The sequence below is a fragment of the Trachemys scripta genome, chromosome 1, assembly GCF_013100865.1.
Source record: "Trachemys scripta elegans isolate TJP31775 chromosome 1, CAS_Tse_1.0, whole genome shotgun sequence".
Lineage (NCBI taxonomy): Eukaryota > Metazoa > Chordata > Testudines > Emydidae > Trachemys > Trachemys scripta.
Genome location: NC_048298.1, coordinates 143,657,871 through 143,680,141, shown reverse-complemented (window position 1 = coordinate 143,680,141; position 22,271 = coordinate 143,657,871). Strand labels below are relative to the sequence as shown.

The 22,271-nt window shown below is 42.8% G+C and overlaps 1 protein-coding gene across 8 annotated transcripts in view; it reads left to right on the top strand.

Moving 5' to 3' along the window:
• Nucleotides 1–22,271, top strand: part of STXBP5L (syntaxin binding protein 5 like) — a 309,553-nt gene that overhangs the window by 124,413 nt on the left and 162,869 nt on the right. For all 8 annotated transcript variants that reach the window (XM_034788439.1, XM_034788419.1, XM_034788402.1 and 5 more), the window contains exon 5: nt 14,879–15,013. In XM_034788439.1, coding sequence (XP_034644330.1) covers nt 14,879–15,013 — 135 coding nt within the window. The remainder of the gene's footprint in view (nt 1–14,878; nt 15,014–22,271) is intronic.

The following is a 22,271-nucleotide window of genomic DNA, read 5'->3' as shown; positions in this document are numbered from 1 at the left end:
CCCAGCCGTGAAACAGCTGCCCGAGTGCTACCGGCTTCACGGTTTGCCGGGCAGCCCCCAGACCTCCAGACCCTGTGCTCCCGGCCGGGCGCTTCCCCTCCCGGGCTCCGGCTGCGCTGGGGAAGTGCCCGGCCAGGGGCGCAGAATCTGGAGGTCTGGGGGCTGCCCGGCAAACCGTGAAGCCGGTAGCGCTCGGGCAGCTCGGCTCTTCAGCTACACAGAGTTGAGGTGTCTGGGGGGAGCAGCAGCAGTCGCCGCGGGGGAATCCACCTGCAGCTCACAGCCTGCCGGAGCCGCTCTAAGGTAAGCAGGGGACTGAGGCAGGGATGTCGGCAAAGCTATTTTCCCAGACATGTTCAGCTTTTTGGCAATTCCCCCCGGATGGGGATTTCAGGACCAAAAAGCCGGACACGTCCGGGAAAAAACAGATGTATGGTAACCCTACCTAACTGCCCCCCAGGACTCCACCCCCTACATAAGCCTCCCTGCTCCTTGTCCCCTGACTGCTCCCTCCTGAGACCTTCCCCCCCATCCTAACCGGCCCTCTAGGATCCTACCCCCTACCTGTCCCCTGACTGCCCCAACCCTTATCCACACCCCCACCCCCAGACAGACACCAGGGACTCCCACGCCCCATCCAACCACTTCCCACCTCCTGACAGCCCCCACCCCCAAAATTCCCGACCCATCTAAACCCCTCTGCTCCCTGTCCCCTGACTGCCCCCTCCTGGGACCCCTGCTCCTAACTGCCCTCCAGAACCCCACCCCCTACCTAAGCCTCCCTGTTCCTTGTCCCCTAACTGCCCCCTCCTGAGACCCCCCCACCCTAACTGCCCCCCTAGGACCCTACCCCCTACCTGTCCCCTGACTGCCCAAAACCTTACACTCCCAGCCCCCAGACAGTCCCACACCGAACTCCCGACCCATCCAACCCTGCTCCCTGTCTCTTGACTGCCCCCTCCAGAACCTACCTGCCCCTTCTCCAGCCCCCTGGCCCCCTTACTGTGCCGCTCAGAACAGCGTGTCCGGCTCCACGTGCAGCCCGACACGCTGCCACACTCCCCCATGGAGCGCATAGCCTGGTTCCCGCCCTCGCAGAGTGCTGCGGAGCGGCACGCTGGGCAGGGGGAGGCGCTCCAGACTGCCGGAGGCCCGAACGTCCAGCGATCTGCGAATGCAGGGAGGGAGGGAGTGATCTCAGCTGCAGGGGAGAGGAGAGGGAAGCGGAGGAGGGGCTCTCTCTGGCTGCCGGAGCCCAGTGCAAGTGGCACCATCCGGCCGGCTGCCCTGTCAGCCGCGCGTGCTCGGGATGGGTGGGAAGTCCGGACATTTACAAATTCCCCCCGGACGCTATTTTTAACTCAGAAAAGCCGGACATGTCTGGGGGAATCCGGACGAATGGTATCCCTAAGTCCTATGGCCTGTGTTATACATGAGTTCAGACTAGATGATCACAATGGTCTATTAATCAAATAGCAGTGAATATAATGTGCAGTTAACAACTGGTGGATGGTTGGTGTTACAGTGGCATAAAATGGAGACAAGGGGAATTAGTTCATGAATGTATCAAGTATGTACAATAATGTGCAGTACTGTACAAGGCCTGAGGCTCTAGCAAAGAAATATGAAGCCGTTTCTCACCATGGCACTGCACTGGAGCAGTGGGTGTTACTACCCAACGGCTCCTACATTCCACCCATAAGGAGCCTGAATGTTTAGTCTTCATGTGTGTGGAATGGGTTTCATTCTCTCTGTTTAAGCTGCTTCCTTCGCGGACCACCACGTCCCTAAGATAGTCAAAGCACTCCTGTTTATAAAGTTCAGGTCATTCACTCAGGAAACAGAAACAATACCATATGGCGTAGGTGACTAGTTTCACAGTGTGAATAGTAAATGTTTGCAGTGGCAGTTCATGAACAATTAATGGGCTATATTTATTTGCACAGCTGATTCATTGAACAAATATAAACAGTGAGCAAATTCCTAAAAAACACTCTCAATTCATGGATGATTCATGACAGAAAAATAGAGCTAAATTCAAAGAATAATTTGTTCATTACACATTCTTCACCCAGTTATAGCCCTGATATAAACTTTACTTCTAGATTTCTCACAATAAAAGGGAGATTTTGAGTAGTCTGCATAAGCCTCCGTGTGAAAATTTGGAGGAATGCTAAAGTTTCAGAAAAAATGTCTTCAGAACACAATTGTCTTTAACCCTCTCTTCTATGTTCAATAGCCACAGTCTCTTCTTCTTGGCTCTGCTGTACTACAGGGCTTTTGTTATCCTCTCAGAAGTGTTAATTATGTATTGCAGTAGCCTGTGTACAAGTCTGCTGAAGTTCTTCCACCCTCAGATATAAGCACTCAAAAAGAAACAAACAAAAGAAAAGCAATTAATTTTAATAAAAAAATTATAATAATAAAAATTATAAAAATAATAATAAAAAAAACCAGTGTTCACTCACAGTGTAAGAAGAAAATATCACATTAATAATAATAAACATTTTTTTTCACAATTTGAATGAAAATCAATTCACACAGTATTCCTGCTCAAACACAGCTGAAGAAAAATGGTCAGTCTCTAGAACTAGTTCTGTTCATTTGCAGTCTGCCAAGTTTACTAGTAACTCTGATTCAGTCAGTTGATGTTTTTCCCTCAAATTTGTTTGGAGAAATATTAAGTTACATGTGTAGTAATCTGAGTTTACAGATCAGTGCAAAAAACAACCAACCTCCCCCAAACTTTCAAGATGTAGAATCCTTTCTTAATTCCATTCCAAATTCTGTCATGCATATGTTGCTCTTGAACCTTAATTTGTTCCTCTGATCCTGTAGTTACTGATTGTACATTTATTGTGGACAGCTGCAAGCCATTCCATATTTAAGGTTATAGTAAACACCTTTCATTATAAACTGGAAATTTGATCCCTTTCAGGAATTGTCCTTTCTGATTCCAGATGGGCCTGTGATTCTAGGGTGGGGGAGACAGGACATTTTATTATTATTATTATTCAAATTTGATCTGAATTGATTCTGCCAATTCTGAGATACGGGAATTTGAATAATTAACGTTTTAGAAAATTTTGAAATGTTTTCCTCAGCTTGTGTCTCAAAAGTGGTAAGACTTGGAAACGAAAATTTGCTTTGTGGTGAAGATATTGCACAAATGTCTCCCCTATCGGCCTGTTTTTGGAGATCTGCTTTTCCAAACACAGACATGAACATCTGGCATAAATCCCTACTTGAAATATATAAATATCCAGCAGATCAACATTCTGCATTTTACTGCAGATAATCATTCATTTAAACTGCTTTAAAGTGAAGTTGAAATGAGCCTCTGTATAAACAGAAATGTGAAATTACATTTGCTGCCTTTCAGTCACTCCAGATCAAATTTACTGAGTTTACAGGGTAAAAGATGTTTTCCTAACTGCCAGCCAGAGTCATGCTGAATTCCTTCCTTCTCATATGTCATTACCTCAATTAAAGGTCCTGAAGGCCAAATTAGGCCCACAGTGATACCTGTGCATCTGTCATTTGCATGGGTATAACTGATGGAAATTTGATAAACAACTGTGTGGATGATGCACAGTGACACGTGGGTTCTGTTGGACTAGCAGGAGTAAAAGGCACTAAAAAGAAAATCATTACTAAAGTCAGAAGGTCCGACAATGATATACCAGGGAGCAGATCTGCACTGCTGATTTTGATTAAAGAAATTTAGTCCTTCTTTTACAACCATCTTTATTATACTTTATTATAACACTGCTTTTTCTCCTCCACCCTAGCAGAATATTCTGATCATCCTGGACAATCTTGTCTTTCTCCCTCCACATTTTCTTTTACCAAACCTCTGAGGCCAACAGAGATAACTAAGTCAAATGCTTAATACAGTTACAGCTCCTTTCCTGTGCCACAGACCATGCAAGCTGGCTGGAGTCATCCTCTTCCTTCATGTCTGTCCTAATTGCACTCTAGCACCGAGATGGAAGATACCATTGTCCTAAGTGGGTTGGCAGTGTTTAGAACCTTGCATGTTTGTTTCCATTAAAAGGAGAAACTGACTATATGAGTCAGGTATTTCTTTGGTGCAATCTTATTTGCAATCAGAAGAAAGAATGTACAGAAAGTCCCGTTTCCCCCAGTGTAATAGGAACACACAATAATAGGCAGTTTCCTTGCTCAGATATCCCAAGCATGCCCCTCCAGTGAATTCTGTGCCCAAAGAGCGCTGGTCTCTCTGCTCCCTCTCAGGGTCCCATTTACAACTGCTTCTCTCACTGTCAGCTGGCTTTCTTCTCTAACACACACCGCTTGCTAAACAATTCTCTAGCCCTAGCATTTGCAACCAGTCCCAGGGAAACCCCTCAGACCACACAATTTAGGCTGTCTACACTGCGCACTTGACAGCAGCACAGCTGTGCCGCTACAGGAATGCTGCTGTAAGGTACGCAGTGTAGCTGCTCTTTGTCAGCAGGAGAGAGCTCTCTTGCTGACAAAATAAAACCACCCCCAATGAAGCACAGTAGCTTTGTGAGTGGAAAGAGTATCTCCCACCAATATAGCGCTGTCAACACTGGCACTTTTCATCAGTAAAACTTTTGTCAGTCTGAGGTGTGTTTTTTTTCACACCCCAGACTGACAGAATTTTACTGATGAAAGTGCAGTGTGTAGACATAGAGTTTTGCTCTAGCTTTGCCATGTGTCTTGGGCGGTAGCTTCCTATTGTTTCCTGCTATCACTACACAAAGGGGCTTAACTGCTTCTTCCATTTTGCTGAAAGAAGGTAATTTAGCACACCCATTGGCTTTAATCAGGTCTCTGATTGTCTGTAGATCAAAGAGCCACTTGATGGCAGTCATTAACATCTTTCAGGGTAACAATACTAATCTGGATGTTTAGGGAAGTCTCTGATACTTCCCAGTGTTTTCTGTCTCTGGGCTGCTCCCCACTTAGTCCGGACTTCGGACTAAGGTACGCAAATTCAGCTACGTTAATAACGTAGCTGAATTCGAAGTCCCTTAGTCCGGACTTACCGCGGTCCAGACGCGGCCGGAAGTCTCCCCCTGTCGACGCCGCGTACTCCTCTCGGCGAGCTGGAGTACTGGCGCCGACTGTGAGCACTTCCGGGATCGATCCGGGATCGATTTATCGCGTCTTAACCAGACGCGATAAATCGATCCCAGAACATCGATGGCGTGCCGCCGGACTAGCCGGTAAGTGAAGACTAGGCCTCTGACTACCACCCTTTTGCTTCATGTTGCTGTAAATTTCTCATCAAACAAGGATGGTTGGTTGTGGCTGGGACTCCCTCTGAAACCACTCAGTGCTAATTTATCCTTTAATGAACTGCTCAAGCAACAACCTCCTCATTATCTGCTCATTGCCACAAACAACCTGTCTCATTCTCTTCATATTTCTGCTTCACATGGACACTACAATTTAAAAATTAATATCAACTCCCCATTGAAACTCAAATAGCAAAAGCTTATTATACCAGCAAAACAGAGGGGCATCAAAAGAAATAAAAAAGCTCCCTCAGAACCTGCCTTACGTTTACTTCTAAATCCAGGAACCACACTATCTAGTCATGTAGTTAGTGTAGAGAACATGGACTTTGGAGATCTGGTTTCTGTTCCTAATTCTGACTCTGGCTGCAAATAGCCATTTTGGCACAATCTAGGTGGTCAAGTTTGAATTGAGCACCCAGGGGATTTTCAGAGCTGTTTTTTTGAGCACACCTATGCTCTCTGAATAGGACAAGCATTCCATATGGGTAGTTCAAAGGCAAGGGCTCAGATATCAGTTCCCAAACAGTATTTTCAGAAGTGCCCAAGGGATCCAAAAGATTTCTTCAATGTTAGCGGTGTCACAGGTAGTACAGGTGTTCAGTAGGTCCTCCCTGACTGCACACAATGTAAAGAGCCCACACACATTTCTGAATCACAATTTGGCTTAATAATTTGTCTCATTTCCAGTTATGTCCCAGGGCTGTATCTGCTTTTTGGAATGTTTTCCGCTCTCTGCTCCATTTCCCTTTCTGAGGTATTTAAATGTCTGATGTCACTGCTGGCTCCAAGGAGAGAACTGTGCCGATAAAGCTAAAGACATAAGAAAAGGTCTGTCTCCTGCTTCAATTCCATTATTAAGTATCTTATGAGAGGTGCAGCTTTCCTTGGGAACAGAAAGCCATTTCCCCCTCACCACCCAGTTTGGGAGGAGTCACCCCAGGTCCCTTCCCCTGGATAGAAGGAGAGAGAGAGGAGCCAGAGAGAGTGCAAATCATCTACTGGTTGGAACTGTCCCTTCCATGCATAGGCACCGACTCCATGGGTGTTCCAGGGCTGGAGCACCCAAGGAAAAAAATTAGTGGGTGTTTAGCACCCACTGGCAGCCAGCTCTCTCCTTCCCCCCAGTGTCTCCCGTCCACTGGCGGCCCCGCTAATCAACTCCTCTCCCTCCCTCCCAGCGCCTGCTGCCAGCCGCAGTCAGCTGTTTCATGGTGTGCAGGAGGGTTTGGGAGAAAGGGGGAGGAGCGGGGATAGGGCATGCTTAGGGGAGGGGGCGGAACTAGACGGGAAGAAGTGGGGTGGGGGTGGAGACTTGGGGGAAAGGTAGGGGGGAACATATGGGGGTGGAGCAGAGGCCAGAAGAGGGGAGGGGGGGTGGGATGGGGCCCGGGGCAGAGCGGGGGGTTGAGCACCCCCAGGGACCAGAGGAAGCCACAGCTTATGCTTCCATGAAAGTCACACAGATTCTGGGCATGACAGCATGTTATCCAGAGCTTCCATGGTTGGCCTATTTCAGAAAGAAAATGAAGTTCTGCAGTCCCAAGCAGAGCAAAGTTTCCTATCTAGATGCAGTGCACATCAAAGGGGAGATGAACATCAAGGCAGACTAGGGGCTTGTCTACACTGGCAATTTACAGTGCTGCAGCTTTCTCGCTCAGGGGTGTGAAAAAATACCTCCCTGAGCGCAGCAAGTTTCAGCGCTGTAAAGCACCACTGTAGATAGTGCACCAGGTGGAGGTGGGTTTTTTTAGTGCTTTAGTGTTGCCAGTGTAGACTAGCCCTAGCTAAGCAGACAGAAGTTTGGGTAAGCCATTACCTCCCATACCAGTTAGCTGTTTTACAGGTTAACCCCAGCATTGCTGTTTTATGCTGTGAAAGAGGGTTTTGAGTGCTTGCTCAGTAGTGTACCATTCCAGCCATGAAGCCATGGTAGTTATGGTGTCAAGTGAGTCTGTGTATTTGGGCTTCCTCTCACCTTCTGTGCTATTATCCCTTCACCTCGACTTGCCACCATCCTGTGGGTTTGCCCGCTTCTCAGGCCCCTTTTACTCCGCTTGCCTCTGGGTATACAGGCCTGGTTTCTATATTTAAATTGTCAATTTGCATATGCCAATATGTACCTATTCCACCAAGCCCTGAGCATGTAGGAAATTTGCATAGGTGTATTGAAAATAAGGTCAAGCTCAGGTCTCTCAGACCTTTACACTCAGCTCTTTTGGGGCTCCCCAGCCTGTGTGTGTACGTGGCGCACACACCTGTGGCCATGTATAAACTAGAAAAATCAGTTGTGTTTTAAAATATTGTAGCTTACACATTTTAATCAACACAGTTTTAAACAGGACTTCAATATAGACCAGGTAAGTTGTGTGTAAAAACATGTTGGATGGTGGCACGTTACCATAAGGGAAGCCTAGGGTTAACCCATGGTCAGCTAACATGTTTTAAAACATGACCTGTTTTCCTAGTCTAGACATGGCCTGTGTTCATGGAATTCTTTGGCTAACATTATGCTTAGTAACACCGAATCACAGCAGGTAAGTCATGGAGCATATACTGGATATATCATATGGAAATACTCTTTTCTTTTTCTTTTCTTTTATTTTCAACAGCACAATAATTACTTTTTCCTGGTTCTGGTCCTTTAAAGTGAGGCTTTGGGAAGTGACCCTAATCCTTTGTCCTGTGGTTAGCAGAAAATAAAAACAACAGGATATGCCTGAAGTATGCGATGACTTGATGGGAGAGAAGGCATGTGAGGGAGTCACTCTGGCACTGTTTGCTGCCTGTGCTGGAGAAGGTCTGAAAGAGTGGCTTGTCACTGAAATCTATAAGTATCTTTGAACATCTTTAGGAGGATATGATATTGGAAAATAGTAGGGCTGTAAAGCGATTAAAAAAACTAATTGTGTGATTAATTGCACTGTTAAACAATAATAGAGTACCATTTATTTAAATAATGGATATTTTGGATATTTTCTACATTTTCAAATATATTTATTTCAATTATAACACAGAATACAAAGTGTACAGTGTTCACTTTCTATTTATTTTTTAATATTTATTATTTGTAAAAAACAAAAGAAATAGTATTTTTCAACTAACCTAATACAAGTACTTTAATGCAATGCAATCTCTTTATCATGAATCTTGAACTTACAAATGTAGAATTATGTACAAAAAAACCTGCATTCAAAATAAAACAATATAAAACTTCAGAGCCTATAAGTCCACTCAGTCCAATTTCTTGTTCAGCCAATCACTCAGACAAACAAATTTGTTTACATTTGCAGGAGATAATGTCTTGTTTACAATGTCACCTGAAAATGAGAACAGGCATTCTCATGGCACTATTGTAACTAGCGTTGCAAGATATTTACATGCCAGATGCACTAAAGATTCATATGTCCCTTCATGCTTCAACCACCATTCCAGAGGACATGCGTCCATGCTGATGACGGGTTCTGCTTGTTAACAATCCAAAGCAGTGCAGATGGATGCATGTTCATTTTCATCATCTGAATCAAATGCCACCAGCAGAAGGTTGATTTTCTTTTTTGGTGGTTCAGGTTCTGTAGTTTCCGCACCGGAATGTTGCTTTTAAAACGTCTGAAAGCATGCTCCACACCTCATCCCTCTCAGATTTTGGAAAGCACTTCAGATTCTTAAACCTTGGGTGAGTGCTGTAACTATCTTTAGAAATCTCACATTAGTACCTTCTTTGCGTTTTGTCAAATCTGCAGCGAAAGTGTTCTTAAAATGAACAACATGTTCTGAGTCATCATCCGAGACTACTATAACATGAAATATATGGCAGAATGCGGGTAAAATAAAGCTAGAGACATACAGTTCTCTCCCAAGGAGTTCAGTCACAAATTTAATTAGCAAATTATTTTTTTAACGAGCATCATCAGCATGGAAGTATGTCCTCTGGAATGGTGGCTGAAGCATGAAGGGGCATACAAATGTTTAGTATATCTGGCACGTAAATACATTGCAATGCCGGCTGCAAAAGTCCCATGTGAACACCTGTTCTCACTTTATGGTGACATTGTAAACAAGAAGTGGGCAGCATTATCTCTCGTAAATGTAAACAAACTTGTCTGTCTTAACGATTGGCTGAACGAGAAGTAGGACTGAGTGGACTTGTAGGCTCTAAAGTTTTGTATTGTTTTGTTTTTCAGTGCAGTTATAAGTTGCATTTTCACAATAAAGAGATTGCACTACCATACTTGTAGGAGGTGAATTGAAAAATACTGTATTTTGTTTATCATCCTTATGGTGCAAATATTTGTAATAAAAATAATAATATAAAGTGAGCACTGTACACTTTGTATTCTGTGTTGTAATTGAAATCAATATATTTGAAAATGTAGAAAAACATCCAAAAATATTTAATAAATTTCAATTGGTATTCTATTGTTTAACAATGCGATTAGAACTGCGATTAATTTTTTTAATCATGATTAATTTTTTGAGTTAATTGCGTGAGTTAACTGTGATTAATCAACAGCCCCTAGAGAATAGCAGTTGCATGGACTTATCTGCAGTGAGCATTTGCCATGCTGCCTTGTTTGCTTAGCTCCATGGACAAAGCAGAGTCTGGGAGGGACATCCCTATACACAGGTTGGTCACAAGTATTCCATTCCCCTGTCCATACCATTTTAACACCCTATTCAGTTTTGGATGCCTTGAAAGACTAGTAAAACGTATTGCACTGGAATAAGAGGCATAGAAATTCCTTTCAAGATATCCCACATTCAGTCCATGGGTTTTTACTGTCCTAATGATGCCCATTGAGAATGGCATTCCATTTCAGCTGTTGTATAACCTTTGGACCTGATCCAAGGAATGTGTGGAGCATGTGCTAAACACCTACAATTCCCATTGACTTTAGTGGGAATTGCTGGGACTCAGCAGATTCTCAGCAGCTCAAAAGATCAAGTTCTTTGCCAGTTCACTCATGTAGCTTAATGAAGCAGATTGTTATAGGCAAAAGTGTTTCACATTTTCATAAAATCATCATGATCCTATTTTAATTATCATGAGCACTATTTTTTCTCTGTTGGCCTTGATTACTTGCACAGGCATCAAAATACATCTTCATTTGATTGTGGGATGTGTGATTAATGGGAGGATGCCTTTCTTTCACAAGCTGAAGCACAATATAGCTGAGTGGTTTGAGCATTGGCCTGCTAAACCCAGGGTTGTGAGTTCAAACCTTGAGGGGGCCACTTAGGGATCTGGGGCAAAATCAGTACTTGGTCCTGCTAGTGAAGGCAGGGGGCTGGACTTGATGACCTTTCAAGGTCCCTTCCAGTTCTAGGCGATAGGATATATAAGAATGTACTTTGTTTTATTGAAGAGTTTGTTGGATGAAAAACACGGTCCATGCCAGTTACTAATCCTAACTAGTTTGAAGCTTTAATAAGGAAGTTTTAGGACAATATACTACCACCTCAATCAAGTATAAAGCATAAGTAAAGCAGATAGAGCAGGATAGCGTAATGATCAGTTACTCAGTCCTGGGGCGCTGGTAGGGCTGTTTCTGTCATCATCAGTTCCATGCTGGTCCAATCTGGTATAAGTCCTGTGCTGCTCCATACCCCCTTTGTTAAACAAACATCCTTTATACCTTTTCTTGTAACACGATGAAGGTGCAGATTATTAAAACTACCTCATCTATAAACATTCTATTCTAAATATATTTTCATATACACTAACCCAAAATCCTTATAACTGATACATTTTTACTTACTCTGCTAAAACTCTAATTGGTACTTCCTTCGCTATCTTTTTTAAAAGCTCTTACTATCCTCCTATTTACTCAGTCCAGCTGTCTTTTCATTGCTTTCATGTATTTCATTGTTACTTACATTTGTCTTATTCTATTTTATAAGCTTATTGTAGCCTTGGAATTAGTTGGGGATTGGTCCTGCTTTGAGCAGAGGGTTGGACTAGATGACCTCCTGAAGTCCCTTCCAACCCTGATATTCTATGATTCTACTGGTTGGCTAGCTCCTTTCAGTCAGTGTTCATCATCCCTAGTTTGTTTTACTAGGCAGGTCTATATCTGGCTAGAAAATCGCACATTTGTCTGGTTTGCTTTGCCCTGTTATCTACACAGACCAAGAATCCAGTGTAGATAAGACACAAATCAACTTTTTGATTTTTTACAGCCTTTGGAAGCTGTGTCAACAAGGCACATTCTGAAAGCAAAAAAGTTCCTTTTTACATTATCTTATAACACTATTAAATAGATATCTACTTCTCCAATGTTATTTAATATAGTTTTTATAACACAGTTCATTATACCTATTTTTACAAGCTTATTGCATAGCGATAGTGTTTTGCTGAAATGAAATTTCTTCATTATGAACCTGAGATTTGTTTCTAATGTGTAAGCCTTGAATTGAAGTTAATATATTTCATAACATTTAGAACTTCAAGTATAACACTATAAAGTGAGTTTTCATTTAATTTTTATAACCAAAAAAAAGTAATGAACTTCAGGCAATTGGATTGCACTAGACAGGACAGTTCATTATAATGTTGAAAGTGCTTTGCTTGTTGTGTAGAAGCCTAACAATGCATTCACGTTATATATTTTAGTTCATTTGGGGGCTCCAGTCCCTATATGTGAAGGACCCTTTATCTCAGGTTGTTTTGCTTCTTTGATGACCAAGTGCATCACTGCCATGGTGGTTCAGCATGTCTTCTCCTTGGTAAACCATTAATGTAGAGCAGTGATGTTCAACCTTTTTTCATTTGCAGACCCCTAAAAAATTTTTAATGGAGGTGCAGACCCCTTTGGAAATCTTACACATAGTCTGCAGACTCCCAGCGGTCCGCGGGCCACAGGTTGAAAACCACTGGTGTAGAGGAAGAAAGGAAGTTTGGTGCCTTTGAAAATGTATCAAATGTAGCAGTCTAATGTCTACTTAATGTCTGATGGACACTCATGAGTCTCGTAAAGGACCGTAGTTAGCTAAGTGACCCTAAGGAACTTAAGTGGAACATGTATCAACATAAACACAAGAGTAATAGGATGGGCTCCTTTGGTCTGCTTTTATGCCATTTTTGAAGTTATTTGTTTCCAATAATGCTACGTCGAAGTCCCCCGAACAGCTTGTAGTTTAACTCTCACAGTATATGGATGCACCAGAACAGTGGTGATGGACTGTGATTTCCAAGTTACAGCATTTCCTCAATCTCAGACATATCTGTTCAGCAGGGATTTTTGTCATCTGATAGGGAGCAGACATAGTTGGTTGGTCAGATTTTTTTTTAAAGCTGACATTGTCTGAATTTGTGTCCATATGATTTAGCTGTTAATTTAAATTTTTGTGTTAAGATGGGTGCTTAATATATCATTCAATAAACAAAACAATTACGTTAGCATCTCTTAACTTAATTTTATATTACTTTTTGAATTGTATCACTATCTTTGTATGAAGCCAAAACAGTAAACAGAAGTGAAATATATATACACACACACACACACACACACACATACACAGAGAGTATAAGTATATGTACATACTTTCTAAAATTGCACTAAAGGTCTCAATTTTTGCACCCACAAATATTTGTAGATATAAATGCTCCTGTTAGCTGTCAGACTACCTGATTTCACTCTCACTTAGATGTCTGTAGTGGGCACTTTTCTTTGCAGATGCTAAACTGTCTTTGCAAAATTGGAAGCTATTTTAAAAATCTGTCCCTAAAGCCCTGCTCCCACAGAAGTTAATGGGATCTTTGCCATTGACATAATTGAGTCTGTAAGGGTAAAATTTGTCCCTGTGCAGGGGGCTGGAACAAGGCCTATGTCCCACTCGAATCATCAAAATAAAACTGAAATGATGCATAGACTTATCCTTATCCTCCGATCATGGATGAACACCCTGACAGAGGATTTCAGGGTTGCATTACTTAGGCCTTGGCTACACTGGCGCTGTACAGCGCTGCAACTTGCTGCGCTCAGGGGAGTGAAAACGCACCCCACTCCCTCGAGCGCAGCGAGTGCAGTGCAGTACAGCGCCAGTATAATCAGCGCCTGCAGCGCTGCACGCTCGCTCACAGCGCTGCAAGCTATTCCCCTCGGAGAGAGCTCTCGCAGTGCTGGCGGCGCGACTACACCCGTGCTTCACAAGTGTAGCCAAGGTTTTGGCTGCCTGAAACCTGGAGCAATATAAATGGAAGAAGTAAAATTATTCATTTGAGTGTATTCTGCATAAAATGTTTTGATCATATAGCCTTAAAACTGCAGAGTCATTCAAAGTACTGTGTGGGGTCAGGAGAAGAAGAATATGTCTTGCTAAGTGTTCTTCATAACTGCAGATAAATAAGTGAAATTAGTTTCCAAGTGAAACACTTCCTTTAGTTTAGGAGGTTGTGAATATTTTTAGCCACAAAGGACTTAAGTAACCTTACAATAATTGACAAGGTAAGATTGCTGGAAGGAAGCTATCATTCCCTTATAAAGCAGGGCAAAAAGATAGATACTTCATAAAAACATAAACTTGAAATATGTATATTCTTTAATAGTGTATGTCATCGTTTAAAAAAATAACTCAGGATAAAAATACATGTTGGAGTTGATGGCTAAATTAGTATCTCAAAGCTAGAAATATTTGCTTTTGGAATCAAATGAATGACAAATATAATAAAGGAATAAAGTATTGCATACCAGGCAAAGTATGTGCTTTTAATAAAGACAAATCTCCTGAGTGCTAGAATATACTGTTGGATCAGATAGAGTTTCATTCTATGTAGGCAGTATAGATATAATTAGATTTGAGCTGCAAATAGTCTACATATCTCATGTGGATTGTCTTTTTAATGTAATGTAAATATTGTAATGTCAAAAAAATTGACTCTATTCATTCATCATCTTTATGAAAATTGTTGTATCTTATCACGAGAGACCATCATGAGATTTTTCCTAAGTGATATAGCACTGGGCTATGGTATGAATGTGGGAGTGAGAGTATAAATCATATCTCTGCTTGACTGCACTTGGTAATGCTTTATCAGCTCCATACCCTCTAGACTGATTAAGAACTAATAAAGTGAACACTTCTTTGTGTGAATAGTAATGTTACATTTCCTTTGTACAAAACATTAAACATGCTTATGTCTCATTAATGCCTGTGTACTGAACTGGAAAAATAGCTTTTTGTAAAGAAGAAAAACGGAATCTCTAGCTCAACGGTTCTCAGACTTTTCATAGTGTGGCCCACATATTCATAAAGAGATTATCCTGTGTCTACCCCCTCCCCTTCAGGATTGCACTAAGCACATTAAGATGGCTCCTCTTTCCTGACCCTATTAGAGGTAGGTAGAATGGCTCCTCCTCCTTGTTCCCAGTGTCTTCACTAAGAAGAGTTTGGACACCTGTACAGTCAGCTGGAAAAAAGGAGGAGCCAGCACCGTGGGCTGTGCCAGCTCCACAGATCACATATTGGGAGCTGTGCCCAAGCTATTTTGGCCTTAGGAAAACAGAAGGGACAACTATTTCAAAAGAAAACTTGTTGGAAATATGATTGTTGGTACAACTTTAAGTGAGATACTTTTTCCCTTACAGGATTACTTACTGCCATCTACCTTTCCAAAGTAAATGGCTCTACGTTGGAACAGAGAGGGGAAATACACATATTGTAAATATTGAGTCCTTCATTCTTTCTGGATACGTTATAATGTGGAACAAGGCAATAGAACTGTAAGTGTGGACTTTTCTATCACTTTCACATTGCTGGCAGTTCTTTTCAGATTCTTTGCTGAGATAATTACTTGGTCATAACTAATCACTAGAATTATTTTGTAGTCTCCTGTTTTAAGGAACATTTTGGTGCAGTACTGATTGTGATTCATCACAAGAATTTTTCAAGGAAATTCAGTTTCTAGGTATATTATAGTGATATCATGTAATCTTTTAAAAAGAGATATTTGTTTGGGACCCTATGTCATTAACTGAATAAATATATTTGCTTGAAATACTAAATAAAATACAGAGAGTCATAGATCTCACAAAGTCAGTGAACATCCTCTGGACCCAACTTTTTCATTGAACATACAGGTTGGCAAAATTTGATCACCAGGGCCTCTAGACCAGTGATTTTCAACTTTTCTTCATTTGCAGATCCCTAAAAATTTTCAAATGGAGGTGTGGGCCTCTTTAGAAATCTTTGACATAATCTGCAGACTCCAAGTGGTCTGTGTACCCCAAGTTGAAAACCACAGCTCTAGATTAAGGCCACAACCTGAAAAGATGAATGGAGCCTATTGGACTACACAGCTTGCTGGAGAATTTTTTCCCCCTGGTCCAAGTTGTAGGGGAGGTCACAGCCAGAATGTATTGTCCATGACCATGAATGCTATGGCTTCTAAATGCCATCCCCCTCAGAGGTTACCTCAGTTTACCCATGAAGTTTGTGAAATGGAGAGAGGGTGTGATGCATTCTTCGGGTGACCTGGACTGTGGGGTCACTTTGTTACCATCCCTGTCTCCAGTGAGACAGTTGGTGCACCCCAATCCCCAAACTCCTTTGAAGCATTCCCCTGTGATATCAAGCGCCTGTCACTGGCTACTCACAGAAATACCAGGTTTGCTATCCCCAAAGGAGTGTACACACTAGCTTGTTTGAATCAACTGAGGATCACTTCCTATATAACATCACAGCACATTTATAGTGAAAACAATCAAAAGATTATTACCAAAGGCTAAGATTTAAGAGACAGTGAGTAAGAATAATAATGAAACACAGAAAAGTTACATATAAAGCAAAATTTTAACACACTTCCCAGAATCTGCACTAAACAGGTAAAACCCTTGTCTAAAGTAGTTTCTCTCATCTCCCAGCATCTCCAGCCAACGTGGCTGGCATCCCTCTTATGAATGTTAAAGCACTATCTTGATGAAAGATAAAGAGGGGTCCTTTTCCCTTCTTATATCCCCCAAAATTCATTATTTTGTCTCCAGTGGTCAGGATGACCACCTGGGGCTTATTCCCCAGTGTGCTGACTTCATGGTGACTTTATTTCCTCATGTTGACTTTGTATGCAAATGTATGCATTGTCTTGTCTTATAATGCTTAATTTAATGTGAAACAATGTAGGCAGGTGAACATACATCCTTTATCTAGTAGAAACCTGTTTGTCAACCCTGCCTTGAAGGCGCACTGCACCAGCCCACCGCCGCCACCTTTGCAGTCTGAGAGCAGGGGCACCAGAAGCTCCCTAGCAGTGGGAGGGGCCCACCAATGCTCAGACCAGGGCCCAGCCCCACCTCTTTCCTGAGGCCCTGCCTGCTGCTCACTCCTCTCCACCCCCTCTCCCCCATCACTTGCCCTTAAGGCAGGAAAAAAGTGAGAGGCAGAAGCTGTAATCTCTAGAAGACTCTTTCTCCATTGGTGGTGGGTGCTAGAGGTTCTGCCTCTCACTGGCTGGCCCAGCTGTGGGACTCCTCCTCCTGCTATGCTGATGCTGGAGCAACTCAGCTTTATATCTGCAGGGGCGCCAGAACAGGCGGGGGAGGAGTCAGGGAACTGTGGCCCCATCAATTTTAAATGTGGGAAGGCTTTGCCCTCCCACTTTTTACCAGCCGTGAGTGGGTGGAGAGGAGCGAATGGTGGGTGAGGCCTTGGGGGAAGAGGCGGAGGAGGGGCGGGGGCTTGGGGTTGGAAGCATGGGCAGAGCCATGGTAGGAGGTGAGGAGCGGGGGAACAGGGCCATGATCCAGGCACCGGTGGCCAGTGTTCCCTCTAATTTTTTACGTCCATGTGCTGAATTAATTTTGTTATTTGCACCAATATGGAGGCGTGTGACACATCACCTTCATATTGGTGCACATAACAAAATTCATGTGGTGAGGGTGGGGCCAAGGGGTTTGGAGTGTGAGAGGGAGCTCAGGGCTGGGGCAAAGGGTTGGGGTGTGGGGGGGATGAGGGCTCTGGCTGGGGTTGTGGGCTCTGGGGTGGGCCTGGGGATGAGGAGTTTAGTGTGTGGGAGGGGGCTCATGGCTGGGGCAGAGGGTTGGGGTACAGGAGTATGTGGGCTCTGGGGTGGGGCCAAGGATTGGGGTGTGGGCTCTGGGGTGCAGCCAGGGATGAGGGATTTGGGCTGCAGGCTGCCCTGGGGCTGCGGTGGGGAGAGATGATTCCCCCGAGCCCTCTCTCGCCGCAGCAGCTCAGGACTGGGGGAGAGGTGCCTCTCCCCGGCCACGGCAGCGCCGGCGGGGCTGGGCTGAGGGAGGGGCACATCTTCCCCAGCTGAGGCAGGTCTGCGCTGGGGCCAGCGGTGAGAGATGCCTCTCCCCGCCACTGCAGGTCCATGCTGGGACCGGCGGAGAGGGGCACCTCTCCCTGCCGCAGCCCTGAGCCCCTGCGTGGGGCTTAATAGGCAGCTGTGCAGCTTAGAGGGAACTTAGCCAGTAGTCCCCCACTTCTAGGGAGTTTCCAGCACTCTTAGGCGTAGCCTCCCCAGACAAAAGACTCAGGCTCTACCTATGGGATGGGGCAGATCTTTCACCTTTCTCATAGATTCATAGACTTTAAGGCCAGAAGGGACCATCATGAGCATCTAGTCTGACTAGTTTAAACCTGCAAGTGACCCGTGCCTCAGGCTGCAGAGAAAGGCAAAAAGCCCCAGCGGTCTCTGCCAATATGATCTGGGGAGAAAATTCCTTCTTGACCCCATATATGGCAGTCAGTTGGACCATGAGCATCTCAGCAAGACCCACCACCAGCCAGATACCTGGGAAAGAATTCTCTGTAGTAACTCAGAGCCTCCCCATCTAGTGTCCCATCACCAGCTGTTGGAGATATTTGCTGCTAGCAGTCACAAATGGGCTACATGCCACTGTAGGCAGTCTCATCATACCAGCCACTCCATAAACTTTTCAAGCTCAGTCTTGAAGCCAGTTAGGTTTTTTGCCCTCACTGCTCCCCATGGAAGGCTGTTCCAGAACTTCACTCCTCTGATGGTTAGAAACCTTTGTCTAATTTCAAGCCTAAATTTATTGATGACCAGTTTATATCCATTTGTTCTTGTGTCAGCATTGGCACTTAACTTAACTCTCTCCCTCCCTGATATTTATCCCTCTGCTGTATTTATAGAGAATAATCATTTCTCCCCTCAGCCTTCGTTTGGTTAGGCTAAACAAGCTAAGCTCTTTGAGTCTCCTCTTGTAAGGTAGGTTTGTCATTCCTCAGATCATCCTAGTAGCCCTTCTCTGTACCTCTTCCAGTTTGAATTAATCTTTCTTAAACATTGGAGACCAGAATTGCACACGGTATTCCAGATGAGGTCTCACCAGTGCCTTGTATAATAGTAATAACACTTCCCTGTTCTACTGGAAATATCTCACCTGATGCATCCTAGGATTGCATTAGCCTTTGTGACGGCTCCATCACATAGTCATCCTGTGATCAATCAATATGCCCAGGTCTTTCTCCTCCTCTATCACTTCCAACTGTAAATCCTCAGTTTATAGCAAAAATTATTGTTATTAGTTCCTAAGTGCATGACCTTGAAATTTACACTATTAAATTTCATTCCATTTCTATTACTCCAGTTTTCAAGGTCATCCAGATCTTCTTGTAAGATACTTCAGTCCTCCTCTGTATTGGCAATACCTCCCAACTTTGTGTCATCAGCAAATTTTATTAACACAATCCCACTTTTTCTGTCAAGGTCATTAATAAAAATGTTAACTAAGATTGGTCCCAAGACTGATCCCTGAGGAACTCCACTAGCAGTCCCCCTCCAGCCTGACAGTTCATGTGTCAGTCTGGCTCACTGTAGTCTTCCCTTTAACCAGTTCCTTACCCACCTTTCAATTCTCATATTAATCCCCATCTTCACCAATTTAACTAATGGTTTCCCATGTGGAAGAGTATCAAATTCCTTCCTGAAATCCAGGGAAATTAGATCTACTGCATAGCCCTTGTCTAAAAAATCAGTTATCTTCTCAAAGAAAGAGATCAGGTTGGTCTGGCATGATCTACCTTTTGAAAAACCCTGTTGTATTTTATCCCAATTACCTTTTATTTCTATGTCCTTAATTATTTTCTCTTTCCAAATTTGTCCCAAGACCTTACATATCATTAAAGTCAAACAAACAGGCCTGTAGTTTCCCAAAATCACTTTTTCCACCTTTCTTAAAAATAGGTATTATATTAGCAATTCTCCAGTTACGGGGTACAACCCCCGAGTTTATAGCTTCATTAAAAATCATTGTTTCCATGCCCAATCAGTCCAATGCTTCTCCTCAGGTAGGCTGTGGGTAAGAAGCCACAGTCTAATCCTTAATTATACATTCATACCAATAGGACAGTCAGATTTCCTGAATAAAGAATGCAGGATTGGTAATAATGCTAGTGCCATAGCCTGATAAATATTTTCACATTTCTAAAATGAAATAATATATATAAACAGAAACGTTTCTGGGAACCTTAGAAAAAGAGGTGAGTGATTAGGAGCTGTTTTAGGGAAAAAAACAGCAAAATGCACTTAGCAATTGAAAGATGGAGAAGGGTTCTGAAAATTTACTAGAGAGAAAATGAAATAGAAAGTTTTTAGAATAAAGGAAGATTGGATAGATAATCTAGCTTATGTCTTTCAGGGATAAGAGACAGGTGAACTGTGGTGAATAAGGGAATCAAATAATATGTTTAAATAATGGCTTAAAGACATGCTAACATGGTAACATCTAGAGTGCAATAGGACCCTGAAATCAGCAGGGAAAATAAGTGTGTTACTTTACTATAACTGAGTGAGATGATTTCATCCAGATAGCAAGAGCTGGGTCAACTTCTCAGCTTATTCTTATGCATTGACTGGGATATGTGCATGTGCCTGTATTTCAAATCTGGCAGAGTCAACTAATTAAAAAACCCAGGTCTCTTAATACTAGAATTAAAACATTGCTATGGATCATGGACTCATCTGCCCCCCGATTTTTAAATCATTTTGCATCTTTGGAATTCTTTTAACTTCTCATTGCTAGTGGATGCCCAAACCCATCTACAACTGGCAGAAAATTGTCTCCAGTCCTGTGGAACTCAGACCAGGCCACAGTGATTCTTGCATTTATGATCTCTAAATATTCACTGGGCCAGAGACAGAGAGAAAATGACCTTATAGCCTGGTGATTAGAGCCCTCATCTAAGAGATGGGAGACCAAGGATCCAGTCCCCCTGCTCCAATGACTCCTTAATTTAAAAACATGCTACAGCTTCAACTGGAGACATTGAGGGCACTCCCCGCATTAGAATATCCCATAGCTCAGTGGCTAAGGCACTCACCTTATCAGGCAGAGGGAGGGTTTCAATCAGGGGATCTCCTGCATCCCACCTTAACCACTGTGTTAAAAGTTTTGAGAGAGGTGCTCCTCTTGACTGTTTTGTCTGGAGCTAGGTGGCCTCTGAGCACATCTACCAGATTGGGCCCCGCAGATGAGATAGGCAGAGGAGCACCTAGCGTTCCCCAATTGGTGGATCACCCTGGGGGCCTAGGCATCTGAGCGCCTAGAGCAAGGCAGCAGTGCACATGCCCAGAGGCAGAAGCATAGGTGCACAGGGAACTTTTACTGCAAAAACTTAGGCAATGCCTAAAGGGGGAGGCAGCAACTGAATGGAGGTTTTGGTAAATGCTAGTGGTTCCTAAATCTGGGATTTAAAATGGTAGTTATAATAATTAATGGAGATATCCCATCTCCTAGAACTGGAAGGGACCTTGAAAGGTCATCAAGTCCAGCCCCCTGCCTTCACTAGCAGGACCAAGTACTGATTTTGCCCCAGATTCCCAAGTGGCCCCCTCAAGGATTGAACTCACAACCCTGGGTTTAGCAGGCCAATACTCAAACCACTGAGGTATCCCTATGTGGTTAATATTTATTTTAATTATGTTTAAGGGTGAAAATGCACTAAAAGCTTAAGTAATGGGTGCATATTATAAATGCAGTATAATATCACAGAGAACAATGTTATATGGAAATACATAAGGCACAGGATCCATTTAGGGCATAGAGTCCATTGTGCACACAGAGGGAATGCTGAAAAGGTTAGATTTATAGAATTTTCTTATTTTTGGTGTCGATCATTTTTCGAGAAATCTTCCTAAAATATAGTCCAAGTAATGTAATCATTTTGCTAAAAAATGTTTGGTTATGCAGATTGTGTTGCTTAATTCACAGAGATAATTGTAACAATTTATAAGGTGGCCTCTATTGTGGTGGGGAGAGGTGGAACATATAAGTAAGAACACATAGAACCTAATTTTCATCACACTTGCAAAGGTTTTTCAGAGATGTAACTGATGACTTCAGTTGAGATACTTTTGACTTTCAATGATATAAATAAGAGGAGAATCAAGCCCCTAGGCTCCATAGTCCAAGAAGGCAGCAAGAATATCTGTTTCCATCACCTCTGAAAACCATCCCTATGCAGGAAAAAAAAATCTGATAGCAACCCTGAAAAAAAAACAAACCTTAAAATAATTTTAGAAAGTAAAATAGATAATTGGATTTTGAAGAAGAGCCTTTCTCGCTGCATGACAAAGATAGTAATATGGCAACCAAAGTGGGCAAAGAGGAAATAGATAAGTCCCTCTCTACAGCCAACGCAAGCAGATACCAATGCATTATATTACCTGAATAAAAGATCTGCAAACTGATATTCACACTATATTAACAGGGATTGAAGAAGAGATTGCTGCTATAGGGGGAAGAGTTGCTTGTTATGGAAAAATGGGTTGGTAAGACTCAGTTACATATTTGCCAGACTAAAATAACAAAGCTGGAACAAAATGAAAGCGGTCTGCCAAATAAAATGGATAGTAATAACAGAGAGAGGCTAATATGTTATCTACACAGGGACATCCAGGAAATTTAATCCGAATTAACTACAGGTGTGATTTTGAAGTGGATTAGTTAAACCACATTAAATCCCTGTGTGGATGCTGTTGTTCAGAATTAAAGT